The sequence below is a fragment of the Hemibagrus wyckioides genome, linkage group LG06, assembly GCF_019097595.1.
Source record: "Hemibagrus wyckioides isolate EC202008001 linkage group LG06, SWU_Hwy_1.0, whole genome shotgun sequence".
In the NCBI taxonomy this organism is placed as follows: Eukaryota; Metazoa; Chordata; class Actinopteri; order Siluriformes; family Bagridae; genus Hemibagrus; species Hemibagrus wyckioides.
In genome coordinates this window covers 41586653-41606652 of record NC_080715.1, presented here as the reverse complement: position 1 = coordinate 41606652, position 20000 = coordinate 41586653, and the positions used below count along the sequence as shown (strand labels likewise).

Genomic DNA, 20000 nt, shown 5'->3' with positions numbered 1-20000 from the left:
TGTGTTGGTCCCCCAATTGTTGCCAAAAAACAGCTCGAAGCATGGACTCCACTGAGTCACTGAAGGTGTGCTGTGGGATCTGGCACCAAGATGTTAGCAGCAGATCCTTCAAGTCCTGTAAGTTGCTGACTTACTGAACTTAAATGATACTTGTGATAGATACTGACCACTGCAGACCGGGAACACCCCACAAGAGCTGCAGTTTTGGAGATGTTCTGATCCAGTGGTCTAGCCATCACATTTCAGCCCTTTTGGTCAAACACGCTCAAATCCTTAAGCTTGTCCATTTTTCCTGCTTCTAACATCAACTTTGAGGACAAAATGTTGACTTGCTGCCTAATATATCCCACCCACTAACAGGTGCCGCCATGAGGAGATACTCAGACTTATTCACTTCACCTCTCAGTGGTCATAATGTTATGGCTGATCGGTGTATCTCTCCTTACTGAGATTCAGGACAGATATCAGTGCATATGTTTTCCTCTTATAGCTCTAATCACATCCTGAGTCTCTCTCTTTTGCATTTATTTCAGCAGTTGAACTAAATCTGGCTCGGAATCCGTGTCACAAATGCATCTTACTGTCATCTCAACACCACTGAGTTTTATTTATCTCCACATTGTAATGAGTTTCTGTTGTTGTCCTCGCGCACATAATCCTCATCATCTGGGCCAAACCAAAAACTTGTGAATTCACTCTATACAGGCATATTGTGTTTGCCTCTATAGCATAACCCAGGGCTATAAATCTGTGACTTTTCCCCCCGTGACCTTTCACCTACTTCGATCACAAGGGCGAGGTGGATCTAAATAGATCTGGCTCTCGCGCTCAAAGTCACCGCCGGGACATTACACCTCCGTATTTATTATTACACCAAGACTTTTTAAAACCGATTATAAAGGAAAAAAAACTTGAACTAGCTGTCAAGTACCGCTAAGCTAAGCTAAAACAGGCTAAGCTAAGCTACTGTACTTTAAACCTGCAGTTAGCTCTTTGCTAATAATGCGAGGCACGTGCGGATGCGAGCACAGTTTATATAATCGATAAAAAAACAATGTATCTATATTCATTTTATTCATAAAACGCACTTTTTAAACAATTACCTGTGAAAAGGTTTGTAGATGAAGTCAGAGCCGGCTCTCTCTCTTCCTGAGTCCGAAAAATGACTACAAAAATCTGCACAGCTCTAAGGACCCTCCCAAAACGACGGCTATTAGTAGGTCTAAACGACGCCTGAGTGAAATGATTTAACAAATAAATAACTATCACGCAGACATATGTTAAACCTATAAACGTAGTTGGAATCATTCTAAGCAACTTTATATGACGAATAGTATAGAAATCCATTTTTGTATATTGCAGATTTATTTTTTTAAAAACACAGGCGATGTGTAAGGTGAACCAGTTGTAGTTGACGCATCCTGCTCTCGCGCACACGCCTTCGGCGTTTGTGTTGCGCTCGAGCCGAACTAAGCGATGGCGAGTGTCCGAGCTGCAGGGGCTTTGTGCAAGCTGACCGCAAGCAAATACTCTCACTTCTCAGGTCAGTATTGTGTTATGGTCACTCGCGGGATTAAAATGCATGAGGTAGAATTATAAAACGGCGCAGTTTCGTGACCCTCGGTGACCCCCGGTGTTGTGCAGCGACAGAGCGCGTGAACTTTCACCCACTTTCACAGGGAGGTTACAGTAAGGTTAGAGGAAGTGTTTATTTGTTTATTTAGTTGAATCAGGATATATATAACACTTGGCATAACAAAACAACATCTGCAGGTAAGTGAGTGAAGAGGAATGTGTGTTTAGTAAAGTTTCTCGTGTTTGTTCTATTTTTTTTTTAATCGATTCTTAACTAAAGTAAATCGGAGGCATTATTATTTCCCAGTCATTTCCTTCACCACTTTTCCTCTCACATGATGAACTTCAGAATATTGCAGATGTCATAAACTCACGTGCGTGTGTGTGTGTTTTAGGAAATGGATGCCGGAACCTCTCTGTGTCAGCAGCCTTACTTGGTAACCATGGAAACCGTTTCCACATCCCAGTACATGATGATGATGATGCATTATTATATGTTTATTATTATTATTTTAAATCTATAATCTCTCTCTCTCTTTCTCCCCATCTCTCTCTCTCCTTGTCTCTCTCACCCTCCTTCTCTCTGTCCATCTCTCTCCCTTTCTCTCTCTCTCCCTTTCTCTCTCTCTCTCCCTTTCTCTCTCTCCCTCCCTTTCTCTCTCTCTTTCTCCCCATCTCTCTCTCTCTCTCCTCGTCTCTCTCTCTCTCTCTCCCCCCATCTCTCTCTCTCTCTCTCTCTCTCTCTCTCTCTCTCTTTCTCTCTCTCTCGCTCTCTCTCTCCCTTTCTCTCTCTCCCCATCTCTCTCTCTCCTCGTCTCTCTCACCCTCCTTCTCTCTGTCCATCTCTCTCCCTTTCTCTCTCTCTCTCCCTTTCTCTCTCTCCCTCCCTTTCTCTCTCTCTTTCTCCCCATCTCTCTCTCTCTCTCCTCGTCTCTCTCTCTCTCTCCCCATCTCTCTCTCTCTCTCTCTCTCTCTCTCTCTCTCTCTCTCTCTCTCTCTCTCTCTCTCCCCATCTCTCTCTCTCCTCGTCTCTCTCACCCTCCTTCTCTCTGTCCGTCTCTCTCTCTTTCTCCCCATCTCTCTCTCTCTCTCTCTCTCTCTCTCTCTCCCTTTCTCTCTCTCCCCATCTCTCTCTCTCCTCGTCTCTCTCACCCTCCTTCTCTCTGTCCGTCTCTCTCCCTTTCTCTCTCTCTCTCTCCCTTTCTCTCTCTCTCTCCCTTTCTCTCTCTCTCTCCCTTTCTCTCTCTCCCTCCCTTTCTCTCTCTCTTTCTCCCAATCTCTCTCTCTCTCCCCCCCCCATCTCTCTCTCTTTCTCTCTCTCTGTCTCTCTCCATCTCTCTCTCTCTCTCCATCTCTCTCTCTCTCTCTCTCTCTGTGTCTCTCCAGCTCGCACTCACGTGAACTATGAGATTAAAGACGACGTGGCAGTGGTGAGGATCAACGATCCGACCTCCAAGGTGTGTGTGTGATGTATCATGGTTCATAATTGTTCCAACAACTATTATTCCTTGTTTGTTCATCTATCTATCTATCTATCTATCTATCTATCTATCTATCTATCTATCTATCTATCTATCTATCTATCTATCTATTAATTTTTTATCTATGTGTTTATATATCTGTATGTTTGAGTCAGTGTGTCTGTGATTGATTTGAAGTATTTATGTATGGAAATAAATGATGTAAGTTCAGTGTGTGAAGTGGGTGTGGTCTCTTCTATATCGGTCACTTTGTAGTGGACACATGAAGGGAACAGGAAGACATTTGGGACTCAGCCTTAGTGTGTAAAAGAGGATTAAATAAAAAAGACTCAAACATGGCTGGGTGTTTGTGGATGTGGTGTTGATAAAGAAGTGTGTGTGTGTGTGTGTTTCAGGTGAACACTCTGTCGAAGCACACGCTGACCGAGCTGAAGGAGGTGTTGGGGGAAGTTTGGGGAAATGGAGCAGTGAAGAGCGCTGTGCTCATCTCCACCAAACCAGGCTGCTTCATCGCCGGGGCTGATATCAAGTACAACACACACACACACACAAACAAATACAAACACACACATTCATGCACAAATATACTTATATTCTCTCTCTCTCTCTCTCTCTCTCTCTCTCTCTCACACACACACAGCCTTTTTGCTAGTTATGTGTGTTTTGAGCTCTGTAGTTTTGTGTGAGAGAGAGAGAGGGAAAGAGAGACAATAATTACACTCATTCCTGTCTCTCAGCTTGATCAAGGCCTGTAAGACTGCAGAGGAAGTGACATCAATGTTACAGGGAGGACAGAAGATGTTTGAGAAGATCGAGAAGTCACCCATCCCCATTGTGGCAGCCATTAATGGCGTCTGTCTGGGCGGCGGCCTGGAGGTGATAGACGGAGGAGCGAATCATTTGTCACAAACTTTTTAACAAAAAAGCGCATGTTCACATTAATATGCTTGTTCCAATGTTGTGTGATGATTTTTTTGGATTGTGCGTCTCTGGGCCAGTGTAGTCAAAATAAAACTTCACTTCTGTTTGTGTAGTTTGCGATTGCGTGTCAGTACCGAGTGGCTACTAAGAGTAAGAAGACGGTTCTGGCTGCACCGGAGGTGATGCTGGGACTTCTGCCCGGAGCCGGAGGAACTCAGAGGCTCCCCAAGATGGTGAGACTTGTTTACACACAAACACACACACACACAGATGAAATATCTAAATCAAATGCCCTCTAGGGTGTGCTATATGAGGTTAAATGTGATGAAATGCCCTCTAGGGTGGTGCTATATGAGGTTAATCGTGATGAAATGCCCTCTAGGGTGTACTGTATGAGGTTAAATGTGATGAAATGCCCTCTAGGGTGGTGCTATATGAGGTTAATCGTGATGAAATGCCCTCTAGGGTGTACTGTATGAGGTTAAATGTGATGAAATGCCCTCTAGGGTGTACTATATGAGGTTAATCGTGATGAAATGCCCTCTAGGGTGTACTGTATGAGGTTAAATGTGATGAAATGCCCTCTAGGGTGTACTGTATGAGGTTAAATGTGATGAAATGCCCTCTAGGGTGTACTGTATGAGGTTAATCGTGATGAAATGCCCTCTAGGTTGAACTATATGAGGTTAATCGTGATGAAATGCTCTCTAGGGTGTACTGTATGAGGTAAAATGTGATGAAATGCCCTCTAGGGTGTACTGTATGAGGTAAAATGTGATGAAATGCCCTCTAGGGTGTACTGTATGAGGTTAAATGTGATGAAATGCCCTCTAGGGTGGTGCTATATGAGGTTAATTGTGATGAAATGCCCTCTAGGGTGTACTGTATGAGGTAAAATGTGATGAAATGCCCTCTAGGGTGTACTGTATGAGGTTAAATGTGATGAAATGCCCTCTAGGGTGGTGTTATATGAGGTTAATTGTGATGAAATGCCCTCTAGGGTGTGCTATAAGAGGTTAAATGTGATGAAATGCCCTCTAGGGTGTACTATAAGAGGTTAAATGTGATGAAATGCCCTCTGGGGAGGTGCTATGAGGTGGCATGTGATGAAATGCCCTTTAGGGGGGTGCTGTATGAGGTTAAACGTGACGAAATACCCTAAAGGTTGGTACTGTATGAGGTTAATCATGACAAAATGCCCTCTAGGGTGGTGCTATATGCGGTTAAAAGTGATGAAATGCCCACTAGGGTGGTACTAAGAGGTAAAATGTGATTAAATGCCCTTTAAAGTGGTGTTATGAGGTTAAAAGTGATGAAATGCCCTCTAGGGTGGTGTTATGAGGTTAATTGTGGCTGCCCCTTTAATAGAGTTCATGTGATGCTGTTTAATAGAAAGTGGAAAGCCGTGGTGTAAGAGGGATAAAGCACTGGGAACCTGGTGGTAACAGTGACTCTGCCTCATCACACCCGCCTCGTCACTGATTACTTTCCTATAGCATGACCTCACGGAGTGTTCTCTTCCCCTCTGACACTGATCTTGTCTCTTTTGGAGGTGGGACTTCCTGCTGCGTTTGATATGATGTTGACGGGGAGGAACATCCGAGCAGACAAGGCCAAGAAGATGGGCCTCGTCCACCAGGTCATCGACCCACTGGGTACCACAGCCTGGAATTTATTCACTGTCCATTATTCACATACTGTGTGTGCTGTTTTAATCTGTGTGTGTGTGTGTGTGTGTGTGTGTGTGTGTGTGTGTGTGTGTAAAGGTCCGGGACTAAAGAGCCCAGAGGAAGGGACTATTGAGTATCTAGAGGAAGTGGCTGTGGGCGTGGCTAAAGGCCTGGCTAATAAGAAGGTGACTGTGGAGAAGAAGAAAGGCTTAATGCAGAGTAATATACACACACACACACACTCACACTCACACTCTGTCTTCCACTCATGACACCTGTTTGTAAGTGTTATAATATTGTGTGTGTGTGTGTGTGTGTCAGAGCTGCAGGATTCAGTGATGGGAATGGCTTTTGTCAGGAAACAGATCTACAACACAGTCACTAAGAAAGTCATGAAACAAACCAAAGGACTTTATCCAGCACCTCTTAGTATCATAGAGGTACACACACACACACACACACACGGTAAAACAGCGCAAATCATGTATGAATAAGGGATTGTGTATCATTTGTGTGTGTGTGTTAGTGTGTGCAAACAGGTCTAGAGAAAGGTTCAGATGCAGGATATCAGATGGAGTTAGAGGTCAGTATGGCTGTTTTCTGGACATTGTTTTTCTCCACTATAAACATGTACTATGTGTTGTATTAATGTTATTACAATGTAATAACATGTTGTTTAATCTGCTGTTCTAATTCATTCAGAAAGCTTTACAGAAATAGACGTATTTATTAGCAGATTACATTACACACATTTTCTAACAGCCTGTAGTTTATAAAATGCCCTTTGTTTTATTTTATTTTATTTTATTTTTGAATGTTGAAATTTTAAATAGAATTCCATTCTAAAATATAATATATTATAAAACATAATATATTTTATAGCAAATATTGTGTACATTTTCTAATAAGGTATATTTTATATATTTATTATACATGGACAAATATTTTAATTTTTTTTAAATAATTTATATTTTATGTATTTTCTTATATCTGATAATATATTAATTTTTAATTTCTTGTCATTTATATGTTCACTAACAATTTTCCAGTTGTATATTTTTAAATTTTAAAGAATATAATGTTTATTAAAATAACATGGAGGTTATGGTGAGCAGAAAACACAATTAATAATAATAATATTAATTATTAAAAAATTAATTATTTATTTCTGAATAAATAAATAAATAAAAAATTCTATATATATATATATTTATATATATATATATATATATATATATATATATATATATATATATATATATATTATATATATATTATATTATATATATTATATATTTATATATATACATATATATATATATATATATATAAATATAAATATATATAATAATTTATATATATATTATAATATATTATATATATATATATAAATATATATATATATATATATATTTTAGCAGAATATTTCTTTGTGTGTCGTATACATCTGTACCTCAGAGGCAGAATAAATCCTAGTCTGTTGTTTATCTTATTCATGTAGAACTTTGGCAAGCTGGCCATGACCTCAGAATCACGCAGTCTGATCGGTCTGTACCAGGGGCAGGTCGCCTGTAAGAAGAACAATTTCGGTAAACCAGAGAGAGAAGTGAAGTGAGTAGATCAGCCGGTTGTGATCATTTTTTCTCACTCGAGGTAAACTTGCAGTAAGTGTGTGTGCTTGTGATCGATCAGGACCCTGGCGATCCTAGGGGCGGGGCTTATGGGGGCGGGTATTGCCCAGGTAACTGTGGATAAGGGCGTGGCTACCATCCTTAAGGACACGGCGGTGGAGGGACTGGCCAGAGGACAACAGCAGGTCTACAAGGGGTGAGAACACAGACACTCGGAAACACACACTCTCTCTTATAAAACACAAAACCTTCAGTGTGTGCGTTCTTCCACCAGAGGGAGACAAACAGCGCTGTGTGTGTGAGAGAGAGCGAGAGAGAGCGAGAGCTGTAATAACATCACGCAGCCACCAGGGGCAGTGATACTCCTTAACTATTCTATTTACTTGCTATTTTGTTTTTTATTTATATTGTATTATAATAATATACTGATAGACGTCATTTTCCTTCCTTTCTTTTCATTTCAGAAAATTATTTTATTTTTAAAACTAGAAAATACTACTCATAGGCATGCAGAGTGATCTGAAGATTTAATATTAATAAATAGCCTTGATGCAGATCCAAATGTACAGGGGGTGGAGTCAGACCTGATATAGCCCCTCCTATATGGGCAAAGTAAAAACATATGAAACTAGGGGGTGGAGTCAGTCCTGATATAGCTCCTCCTACTTGGGCAGAGTCAAATAATTCAAACTAGGGGGTGGAGTCAGACCTGATATAGCCCCTCCTACTTGGGCAGAGTAAAGCAATTAAAACTAGGGGGTGGAGTTAGACCTGATATAGCCCCTCCTACTTGGGCAGAGTTTAACCAAAATATCAGGGGGTTGAGACATTGAGACATGTTAATTTCATAAGCATGTATGTGAGACTCCACCCCCTGTAGACTTTTGGTTCAACTCCACTCAGGTAGGGGGAGGAGCTTGATCAGGCCTGACTCCACCCCCTGGGATTTTGGTGCTACAGCAAGAACCACATCAGCTATCTCTCTTTCTCTCTCCCTCTCTCTCTCTCTCTCCCTCCCTCTCTCTCTCTCTCCCTCTCTCCCTCTCTCTCTCTCTCTCTCTCTCTCTCTCTCTCCGTCTCTCTCTCTCTCTCTCTCTCCGTCTCTCTCCCTCCCTCTCTCTCTCTCTCAGACTGAATGATAAAGTGAAGAAGAAGAGTATAACATCGTTTGAGAGAGATGCGACTCTGTCGGTTCTGACTACACAGTTGGACTACAGCGGCTTTAACAAGGCTGACCTGGTGATCGAGGCCGTGTTCGAGGATCTGGCCATCAAACACAGAGTGCTGAAGGAGGTGGAAGCTGTAAGTGTTCAGAAACACACACAAAGTTTAAACACACACCGCTTATACACTCGCTTCACATACATGGGTAAAGAAGGACGTAGTGATACAGGGAGGTATAATAGATCCTGTGTGTGTGTGTGTGTGTGTGAAGGTGACCCCTCCTCACTGCATCTTCGCCTCCAACACATCAGCTCTTCCCATCAGAGACATCGCCTCTGTCAGCACCAGACCTGAGAAGGTGAGTGTAAATTAAAAAAAAAAAAAAAAAATATATATATATATATATAATATTAATAAATAAATAATCTAAAATTGCATAAATAAATAATACAATAAGCAGATAATAATCATGCAGTAATTATTTAGAAATGAGAGGAAAAAATATTCAAATATTTCTCAAAAAAAAATCTATAGTAAAATAAAAGTGTAAAAAAATGGATGAAAAGTACAATAATAAAAATAATATAGATTTAATTTTAAAAAATCATGGTAATGTATAGTGAAAACAAATCCTTTTAAAAGACAAAATACATTATTGAAGTAAAGTAACTTTTTATTATTTTTATTTATTTATTTTTTTTTTAAATACCACATTGATTAGTCAGATGGTGTGAATTATTATTTATTTTTATTTATTTATTTATTTTTATTTATTTCATTATAGTAAGTTGTAAGGATGTGAAATTTTAACTGATGCAGTTCTTTGTTGAATCTCTGGTCATTGTGTGTGTGTGTGTGTGTGTGTGTGTGTGTGTGTGTGTGTGTAGGTGATCGGGATGCACTATTTCTCTCCGGTTGATAAGATGCAGTTGTTGGAGATCATCACCACTGATAAAACTTCTAAAGACACGACGGCGTCGGCTGTAGCTCTTGGCCTCAAGCAGGGCAAAGTCATCATCGTAGTGGGGGTGAGTGTGTGTGTGTGTCATCAGCTGTGTGAACTTCCTAAAACACAGAGTATAATCTGTACCCACCCCTGTAGGATGGGCCGGGATTCTACACCACTCGTTGTCTGGCTCCGACCCTGGCAGAGGCGATCAGAGTGCTGCAGGTGTGTTAGTGTTTATGTAAATAAACAGACTTAAACAAAATAATTGTTCAGGATCTCACACTTAAACCCCGCCCTTTACTACTTCTGCTTGTGCTGCAGGAAGGGGTGGGGCCTAAGAAGCTTGACACTTTGACGACAGGTTTTGGGTTTCCTGTCGGTGTGGCAACGCTGGTGGACGAGGTCGGGGTGGACGTGGCGGCTCATGTGGCAGAGGATCTTGGGAAGGCGTTCGGTTCACGGTTCGGGGGCGGGGACGTGGGGGTGCTGAAGAGCATGGTGGAGAAAGGGTTCATGGGTACGAGAGCGTGTGACACCACAAGGACTAAACTAATAACAGATAAACTGGTTTAATAATGTGTGTGTGTGTGTATCCAGGTCGTAAATCAGGTAAGGGCTGTTATGTGTACGGAGCCAAATCAAAGGATAAGCAGCTGAACAAAGGGACTGAGGAAATCCTGCAAAAGTTTAAACTGGTGGCGCCCCCTGCTGTGTAAGAACTGTACACACACCTCAGAACACACACCCCAGTACACACACACTACAGTATACACCTCAGTACACACACACCTTATTACACACACTCCAGTACTCACACTCACTCAGAATTCTCAAAGCCTCTGTGGCTCAAGTCAATTACATTAAGATGCTTAAGAGTGGCTTGTGACTTTCCAGAACCTTCTGGACTTTTGTACTCAAACAATGCCCTGTTTGCATTTGTGTGTGTGTGTGTGTGTGTGTGTGTGTGTAGATCTGGAGATGAGAACATACAGTATCGGCTCGTGTCCCGATTCGTGAACGAGGCTGTCCTGTGTCTTCAGGAGGGAATTCTGCCCGATCCGGTACAGGGAGATATCGGTGCCGTGTTCGGATTGGGCTTCCCTCCCTGTCTAGGAGGTAAACACAAACACACACACACACACACAGTATACATCTAACATCCATATACTATACATCAATGCTAACTTTGGTTCATGTAGAAAAGTCATGATTAGCTCTTTAGACCCACGGTGCCATGTGCTCTCCAGGTCCCTTCCGCTTTGCGGACACGTTCGGCGCCGATAAACTCGTCCAGAAGATGAGACGGTACGAAGAGGTGTACGGAAACCAGTTCACCCCCTGCCAGCTCCTCCTGGATCACGCCAAGGATCCCAGCAAGAAGTTCCACAAGTGAACCTCGGAGCTTCTGACCCATGAAACAGCCTTGCATTTGATGCCTAGGAGGAACTTTGTACCTGTTTTGTTGGTCACATGACCTGCTGCATAACTGTTCATTTCACCTTAAGCTCATTTTCAGTTCTGCTAATATTAGCGGACATGCCTTCGCTTGCACATGGTTTTGTTTTCTTACTTGAAAATTATTTAAGTGTTTTAATTTCACTTTACATAGTTAATAAAATTATTTTATTTTCTGCTTGATCAGAAAAGTCGTGTTCTCTTTCTCACGCGTTTGCTGTTAATTTATCTCTCGTTTCTTTTGAATACATTTGAAAAACAAAAGTGGGCGTGTCCTCATTTTTTTGGGAGTGGTTTACTTCAGGGGTCCCTGACCTTGGACTGATTTCATACCGGACCATTTTACCGTGGCCCAGGGGGTGGGGGGTGGTCAATGGGTGGGATTTGTTTTTGGGTCATGTTAGCATGGGTTAGCTTGTGGACTTGCTGATGTATGGAAAAACCTGCAACTGAGTCAAACGCGGTATTGTGGCGTGGTTGGAAGAGGCAATAAAAATTTTATTAAAAGTTTGTTTCTTTGTGGCCTGGTACCAAATGATCCATGGCCCGGTACTGGTCCCTGGCCCGGTGGTGTTGGGGACCCCTGGTTTACCTTAATCATAATTGAACCTAAATAAAAAAAAGGGAGGTATGAGTGTACAAGCGACGTCATGTTTTATATCTAGCAGGCAACTCGCTACTTAAGTTAGCTAGCTGTCTTAACCTCGCCAAGGCACCAGTTTAGCTAGCTAGCTGTTTCAGCAGAACTGCAGCTCATACACAGATGTTTGTCACAAGATACACTGGCAAAAAGTTAAGATATTGTGAATTGTCTAGCTAACGGAAAACTAGCTAGCAGTTAGGAGTTGAAGCAGAAAGAAACTATAGCGGCTACTCGATTGCGATCGCAGTTAAAACACGGAATTAGCAGTCCGATGTCAGACTACAAGCGGAAAAACAACTTTTATTACACAGATATTATGTTTAAGTTCGAAATGCGTATTTAATTTTTAAGATTTACAGAATACTTTCTAGATGGGATTTCCTGCCGTCATTCTGTCTTCGAGAGCGGATATCTGACACGAGGTTATACTGTAGCGAGAGAGGATTTACAATAAAGCAATCCCTCTAAACTGATTTTCTTTGCATTTCTGATTGCGTTTTTAACCGAACATACACACAACACACTTCGGTAGAGATTATATAAGGTGTGCGCTGTTGTAAAACATCCATCCACCTTGGTACTAGCTGTAAAACACACACTCCCAAACATTAGCTGCTGAAACCCTCTCATTACTCAGCTACTCTTCACACACACACCTCACTTTCAAAGACAAAAAGCGATATTTAGTAAGCATTTAATTACTGTCACCTAATTACAGTGTGTGTGTGTGTGCTTGACTTCACACTCTTCAAACTAACTTTTTCTTTTCCCCTCTAAAGCTGAGCAATCCCCACAGCCATGGCTTTGTTTGTGTGTGTTTTTTACAGCTTTGTGGGGACCAAATATCCTCACAAGTATAGTAATGTCAGACTTTGCGGGGACATCTGGCTGGTTTCCTGGACAATTAAAACAAAAAAAACCCCAACTTTTTAGTGGTTTTTAAGTAAAAGAGACTAAAAGGTTCCCTTGTGGTTGCTGCAGTTGTGGTCAGGGTCAGTGGAGGGTCCTCATGAGTGTAGTAAGACAGTGAGAATTGACCTGATATTTATGAATAAATCACAACAAACACTGGGTTCTACGACTTGGGTGACTTTAATCAATAATCAATCAATAATCAGTTGGAGGTCAGTTTGTGATGCGGCGGTAGCGCCACTAAAACAGCAACGTGTGTGTTAGTAAACTCAAGAGTCTATACTCAGGGCCTTATAATACTCAGGGCTGCTCCGGAGCCTGACTTCTTGTACCTATTCACCCCTCATACACCAACGTACCTACGGTATACACACACACACAGGAGCAACAGAATCAAGACACGGATGCATCAAAGACAGCGTACAGAGTCGTCACATTTCAGGTTAAAAAAAGAAGGGAAAAAAAGAATCAAGTCTCCATAAAATATAGCAGAATTTTCCGTCGTTCCGTTATAGTTCCTCTAAAGGCACGCCAGTCTGAGCAGTGTGGTGTTATCAACTCTGTGTCCAACAATGTAAAGAAAAAATAATAATAATCCCTAACAAATTATATAAACCAGACAGTCTTGAGTAGTGTTCGACATTAGTCCCTATTGGATTGTTTGTGTTTTGTGAGACGGTCCCCAGAAACCACGTTTGTACAGGACTGGAGTTTAGAGACGATCCCTAGAGGAGCTAAGTATAGACTGTGCGGTATTTAAATATATAAAATCTTTCCTTTTAGAACAAAACACTCATGTACCACAAACACACACACACACACACAGAGGTTTATATTTACTCTGACTCTCACACACTGATACTGATACTGTTCAGTAGTTCAATGCTGTTCAGCAGCTGAGCTTTGAGCAATCCACCCTCACAAAATAAATCAGCACGAGGAACACACGTGCATCTCTTCATTTTAACACACACACACACACACAAAGATATGCTTCTACGGTCTGAAATTAGGCACATCTCCACCAGAAGGACCTTTGCAGGAACTCAGGAGCTCGCTCAGGAACTTGTCACACAGTACATACTCTTTTGCAGACCATTATTGTCTGATATCAAGTGTGTTTCCACCAGAGGAACCTGTTCAGGAACCCTGGAACCTCATCTCAGGAACTATGACACCTGTTTTCACCACTAGAACATTTTCAAGAAGCTGAGGAACCTTTTCAACTAAGAAACCTTGGCCGTGTTTCCTTAGTAAGGTGCCTAATTTTCAGTAACATTGTAGGTACTCCAGAACTTTAGCCATGTTTCCCCTCTAGAAACCTAATCAGGAACCCAGGAGGTTTCATTTCCACTTGCCAATTGTAGTTCCTGGAATCTTTTTTAGTTCCTTCTCTTTAGTAAGTGCATTTTAGCCAGACTTTCACCAGAGGAACCTTTCAGAAAGCCCGGAAACTTGTTCAGGAACTCCGAATTTTTAAGGTAAGAGACTTCAATTGTCTTTTGGAACTTTTTGGAAACCTTTTAGATTTCTGATCCACACGTTTTTACACACCTGTTTGCTGTACTGCTGGGTTTTTTTTTTTACATAACAATCATAGTTCCTGCAGGAACTCTTCGGCTCCTCAAAAGAACCTCTATGGAAACGCACCTTTAATTTTTTATGTACCATCATGCATATGGTTTTACTGTTCACAGTATCTGTGTGTGTGAGTGTGTGGGTGTGTGTAAAGGCTCATATCTTGGGTCTCCAGCCCTTGATAAACTGCATGATCTTTTTGACCTGTAGTTTGGTAAGGCTGAAGTCCTCGGACAGGATTTCTTCGGTGAGCTGGGTGAATATTGACCCATCAATCCTCTCTCGGCTGAACAGGCCAATCACATCGTCCGCCAGCCCGATGAAACGTAAGCAGGATGACACCTCCTCCACTGAGAGCCAGCACAGATCTGCTGGGGGTCGCCATGATAACCCAGCTCCACCTTCTGCGCCCCTCACCATGGTAGACACAGGCGTTTCCTCCTCTAAACTTTTTAATGGTCTGGGTGGAGGAACCGGACTTGTCTCCGGATTGGTTTGAGGCTCCTGAGGGGTAGCACTAGTGAGGTCAGAGAGCAGATTAGGGGATTTCCGGCCCGTGGCAAGCCAATCAGATGAGGCGTGTCCTGGATTGGCAAAAGGGTTCAGAGCGCCAAATGGGGCAAAGCGGTTCTGCGCAGCTGGACGAGGTCGGGGACAGGTGGAGTAGTTTTTGTGGGCTGTGTCTGTACTAAGGAGGGGTGTATTTAGAATATTGGAAGTGAAAACTCCACCACTTCGAGGGTGTGACCAGCAGGCCTGCGCAGGCTGGTTAGGGTCAGGTGATGCAGAGGGGTCAGAGGTTACACAGTCAGCCCACGTGCAGGGGTAACAGTACAGAGAGTAGGAGTCTGGAGAGGGAGAATTACTTCCACTACGAGGAGCAGAGCTGGGGGAGAGAGAGATAGAAAATTAAATGCTGACATATGAATGATGTGAGTATAACACTGATGATAGAGCTTTTAGATGATGGTGATAAGATAGACCACTGGCCTAAGGTACAGACCAGGGAATGTGCCAAGAAAATGGACCAATCTAGAGGGTGAACTAGGGGGCAGACTGCATGACAAGACAGAAAATAGACTAAAAGTTGGGAAAGTGAAGTACTAGATAATGAGGTGAAGGATATTGTAGAGTGTGAGCTGAGGTAGACTAAGATTTGATCTTAGGGATGGATTACAGGATCAGATTAAGGATAAAGGGAAGATTTGCTGGGGATGATCTAGGGTATGGGATGGGGATGGACTAGGGGTTGATCTATGGGACAGACTAGGGTTAGAGCTGGGTATAAAGAAGTGTTGAGATGACAGTTGGAACAGATGATATGATGGATAAGGGCAAGAAGAAAAGCTGAAACATGGGTTAGAGGATGAGCTGGCAGAAAAAACCCAGGATGTGCTGGAGCATGGACTAGCGAATGAGCTGGGGGATCGACTGAATTAGTTGGAGGATGAAACTGAAAATAAGATGGAAGATGGAGTTGATGAGCTGGAGGATGAATTAGAGAATGAGCTGAAGGATGGACTAGAGCATGCACTGGGGGATGGACCAGGGATTAAGTTAGAGGATGACTAGATGATGCTCTAGGGGTTGGACTAGGGGGTGAGTTGGAGGATGGACTAAAGAATGACCTGACCTGACAGATCGACTAGAGGATGCACTGGAGGATGGACCAGGGAGTAAGTTAGAGGATAGACTAGACGATGCTCTCGGGGTTGGACTAGTGGTTGAGTTGGAGGATGGACTAAAGATTGAGCTGAAGGAAGGACTAGAGGATGCACTTGGGGATGGACCAGAGATTAAGTTGGAGGATGGACTAGACCAGAGCTTCCCAAACTTCAGAGGGGTAAGGCCCCCCAAATACATAGCAAAAGCTCCACAACCCCCCCCCCCAACCTCTTTGTTTAAAAAATACAGTATATTGATTAATAGTATAAAGATATATTTATACATATATTTGTATATTAGATATATTTAATAAAGCAGATTGTCTCTCTGCACAAAATTATCAACATTTATTAACCAGTTTGTAAGAATTTCATTGAATTATGAGAACTACCATAAAATGTAATATTTATATGCTGGTGAAAATAAGATGATGTAAACATTCTTTACAAATATATTTAAATCCTTAACACTACATACTGTCTGCATACTATTTATAATTATATTGAATCAAAGTGTGTAACAGAAGCTTTTTATATTCTATTCTAAAATATTTTAGTTATTTTAATATTTTGATTTAGCCTAGCTACGGCCCCCCTGCAATAGCGCTACGGCCCACAGTTTGGGAAGCACTGGACTAGACGATGCTCTCGGGGTTGGACTAGGGGTTGAGTTGGAGGATGGAATAAAGAATGAGCTGAAGGATGGACTAGAGGATGCACTTGGGGATGGACCAGAGATTAAGTTGGAGGATAGACTAGATGATGCTCTAGGGGATGGACTAGCAGTTGAGTTGGAGGATGGACTAAAGGCTGAGCTGAAGGATGGACTAGAGGATGCACTTGGGGATGGACCAGAGATTAAGTTGGAGGATGGACTAGACGATGCTCTAGGGGTTGGACTAGAGGCTGAGCTGAAGGATGGACTAGAGGATGCACTATGGAATGGACAAAGGGATGAGCTGAGAGATAGACTAGAGGATCAGCTTGGGGATAACTTGAAGAAGTACTAGGGGAGTGTGCTGGGAGTTGGAGTACAATAGGATTGGGAGGATTGGACTAGAGGATAAGACCAGGTAGGATTCAGGTGTTTATGGGTAGATCAAGTTATACCAGGAGGCTATATGTATACATACTGTGTATGGATAAATGTATGACCATTTTTATAAAGTGTAAATGTGTGTATTTACCTCTCCGGCAGGCCTGAGGAGTAAAAGGACACATTTGGACTGCGTGTGCTTGTAGTTGGAACTTTAGGGAAACGGGGTGGGACTGGCGGACTGGGGGTGGGGCCTCCAGCATTAGCACAGCGGGGTGGAACAGGAGGAGCGTTCAGAAACCGACACTCCTCCTTCACCTAGCAGGAAAAGGGGAGATTAGTTTGCTGTGAGATCAAGAACATTTGTCAATTTACTTTCAGTGAGATGTATTCAGGTGTTCAGTCACCCCTGTCCTTAATTCTCTCAATGAGCATCTCTGTCTTGATTCAATCCTGTACAAACGATTCAAGCTTTGCTTGCAAATGTCAATTCTTGGACATAACCTTTACACAGTCAAACAAAGTGCTGTGTGTGTGTGCCATAGCTGTCTTGTCCCCGTGGTAACCTTTTTTCAGAGCTGACTGAAGAAATGAGAAACAGATGGTACTTTACAGATGATGCTGAAATACTCTAAGTACAGGGAAAGGTGTCTCCCTGTTTGGATCACTTCTTTTCCTCACCCTGGTTCTGGTCCAATACTAGAGTCCAACACATGAGCCTGTGTAATCTCTTTTTCGTGCCAGTACCTGGGTTAGTTTGAGTGTGTGTGTGTGTGTGTGAGTGATGTTTGGCTCACATGGATCAGGAGTCCTGTGACGTCTGTTAATCTAAATAGTATGTCTGCATTTCCTCCTCAGCCTTCTGAGAAAGCTGCCTTCCTGTCCAGATCCACCAGGGAGTGTGTCTGTCTGTGTGTGTGTGTGTGTTTTGGTTAACTAAATTACAGGGCCAGAGCAGAAAATTTGCGTGGGAGCAGGGGAGCAAGCAAGAGAGGAGAAAGAAGCAGAGAGACAGAGAGAGAGAAAGCAAGGCAAGACACAGAAAGGCCATAATTCCAGTTGTCTGCGATGTTATCGCTTCTATAGAGCTGATGATACAGTAAAGATTCAATAGCGATGTTTGTGTGTGTGTGTGTGTGTTTTCATGCTCTCTTCCCGTAAGTGTGTGGCCATTACTAGGCCTGTAAAAGCTGTATCAATTATTTAGTCCAGAACTGCGCGGCTTTACGACTCTTTAGAGATCCTGAAGTACTGTAGCAGAACATACATGACCTGTGTGTGTGGTGTGTGTGTGTGTGTGGGTGTGTGGGTGTCCCAGGAGTTTTGACCTGTGTTCAAGTCATCTGCCGGTATCCATAATGACTCTTTAGATAAAAGAATAACAGAAAGTGGGGGTGGAGGGGGTGGAATTATGAAAAGGGCATAAGGGAATAGGAAGAAGAGAGAGAGAGAGAGAGAGAGAGCTGGCACGGTCATAAAGGCATCTTAAATCTTGTGTAATGAGAGTTATTGATTAATGAATAAACCCCAAATCTGCCTTTCTGGAGCTCCAGCTAACGGCTCCATCATCGTTAATGCAGATGATGAGTGGCACTGAGGCTTTAAAACGTCACATAATGTTAATCACTGTAACATTACCAATGGAAATCGGTTATATATATATATATATATACAGATTTACATAAGAAACTATCAGTGGTATGGCATGTTTAGCCACACCTCCTGGTCTGTGACTGATGGCCCAGAGGCCACGCCTCCTTCATAAATAAAAGACAAAGTGAAAGAGAATGATGATTCAACTCACAGCTTCTGATTTCGGAGGAACAGGGGGTGGAGTCGGTACTCGTCCTGCTTCCATCTGCACCATAGCAACATGGGTGGAGCCTATTGTACCATCTAATGAGGAAGTGGAGTGGAAGGATATAAGGTTGTGCTCAGCTTTGACTGTGCTTTCAGGAACCTCCGCATAGCTTCCTCCACTCTGATTGGTCCAAAGCTCTTCATAAGGAATTTCCTGTGTCTCTGTGGGCCAATCAGGGGTGACATACTCTCGCTCTTCCCCTTCGCCCACCCCTTCCCTCTCTCCCTCGACTCCGGGGGGAGTTTGTGTGTCTCCCAGCGAGTCCCTGCAGCCTGTTGTGGTCGTCGGTGTGATGGCTCCGCCCCCGTAAACGCACAACGAGAGTCTCTGTGGCGAGAATACGGGATACACTCGTATCCTGCGTGGACTCACACACTCCTCAGTCAGGTCCACCTTCACCTCCCGTACGGCTCGGGAATAATCGTCCGGGTCAAAGGTCTCCTGGCAACGGAGCGCGCTTAGCAGCACCGCCCGCTGGTAGACAGGGTCGTCACGCAACAAGCCATCAGGTAGCGTGAAGCGCGGCATGTCATTAAGCAACAGGAAGTGAGAAGGCGTCACTTCTTGTTTGCGCAGGACACAGCAGAGCACCACGGTCCGACTGACGATGGCGAGCAGCTTGTAACGCTGGCCCTGGCGGATGGTGTGCTGGTCGTAGCGGCTGCGAGGTGGAGGCGGTGGATGTGGTGGTACGGCCACATTGACGGGAAGCCGCACGCGTTCGATGATGGTGCGCAGCGTGTGTTCGCCCGCCTGCATGCGCAGCTCCAGCGGCGATCGAGTGCAGAAACGACCCCGACACTGCAGAGGGAGCCGCACGCTCTCCCGCGTCCGCTGATTAAGGCAGATCAGACAGGGCAGCTTGGTGCGGATGGGACGTCCTGAAGCCCCGCCCACTCTGCCCAGCCGACGCAACAATGCGGCCAGGCGCGACTTCTCACGAGCAGATTGAACACAGAGAAGCTCAGCCCGACCCATTGGAGTCAGCTCATCTCCCGCCTGGAGGGAAAAGTTATACACCTCGCTGTCTTCACTGAACTCACCTGACACCACCTACAGAGAGAGAGAGAGAGAGAGACAGAGACAGAGAGAGATAGAGAGTCAGGGAGTGATCGGTGATTAAAAAAGTTCAAGGTAAATATCACTGAATATGTATACACTATGTTCTTTACCTGAAACACTACACTATAATATAATTAAACACATTTATTATCACTTACACCGATCAGCCATAACATTATGACCACAGAGAGGTGAAGTGAATAAGACTGATGATCTCCTCATCATGGCACCTGTTAGTGGGTGGGATATATTAGACAGCAAGTAAGGATTTGTTCACGTTTGACCAAAAGGGCCAAATAGACCACTGGATCAGAGCATCTCCAAAACTCCAATACTCTTGTGGGGTGTTCCCGGTCTGCAGTAGTCAGTACCTATCAAAAGTGGTCCAAGGAAGGAAC

The 20000-nt window shown here is 43.2% G+C and overlaps 3 protein-coding genes across 3 annotated transcripts in view; 1 reads left to right on the top strand and 2 right to left on the bottom strand.

Annotated features, from left to right (window-relative positions):
* hadhb (hydroxyacyl-CoA dehydrogenase trifunctional multienzyme complex subunit beta) overlaps nt 1-1201 on the bottom strand; it is a 17230-nt gene extending 16029 nt beyond the window's left edge. Inside the window, exon 1 of the mRNA XM_058392692.1 lies at nt 1104-1201. The gene's annotated coding sequence lies outside the window, so the exon portion shown is untranslated. The remainder of the gene's footprint in view (nt 1-1103) is intronic.
* Nucleotides 1202-1396: 195 nt separating this feature from the next.
* hadhaa (hydroxyacyl-CoA dehydrogenase trifunctional multienzyme complex subunit alpha a) lies at nt 1397-11037 on the top strand. The gene is made up of 20 exons (XM_058392691.1): nt 1397-1543; nt 1971-2012; nt 2962-3032; nt 3452-3585; nt 3794-3932; nt 4091-4210; nt 5530-5632; nt 5744-5866; nt 5969-6087; nt 6174-6230; nt 7149-7258; nt 7340-7474; nt 8409-8580; nt 8714-8800; nt 9330-9470; nt 9545-9613; nt 9713-9908; nt 9989-10103; nt 10362-10507; nt 10639-11037. The coding sequence occupies exons 1-20, from the start codon at nt 1477-1479 to the stop codon at nt 10782-10784; spliced, it is 2292 nt and encodes a 763-aa protein (XP_058248674.1). The 5' UTR covers nt 1397-1476; the 3' UTR covers nt 10785-11037.
* Nucleotides 11038-12562: 1525 nt separating this feature from the next.
* The window catches only part of gareml (GRB2 associated, regulator of MAPK1-like), a 24437-nt gene continuing 16999 nt past the window's right edge, over nt 12563-20000 (bottom strand). The window contains exons 4-6 of the mRNA XM_058391121.1: nt 18484-19593; nt 16831-16997; nt 12563-14865 (exon numbers count right to left, since the gene is read on the bottom strand). Coding sequence (XP_058247104.1) covers nt 14136-14865; nt 16831-16997; nt 18484-19593 — 2007 coding nt within the window. The 3' untranslated portion in view covers nt 12563-14135. The remainder of the gene's footprint in view (nt 14866-16830; nt 16998-18483; nt 19594-20000) is intronic.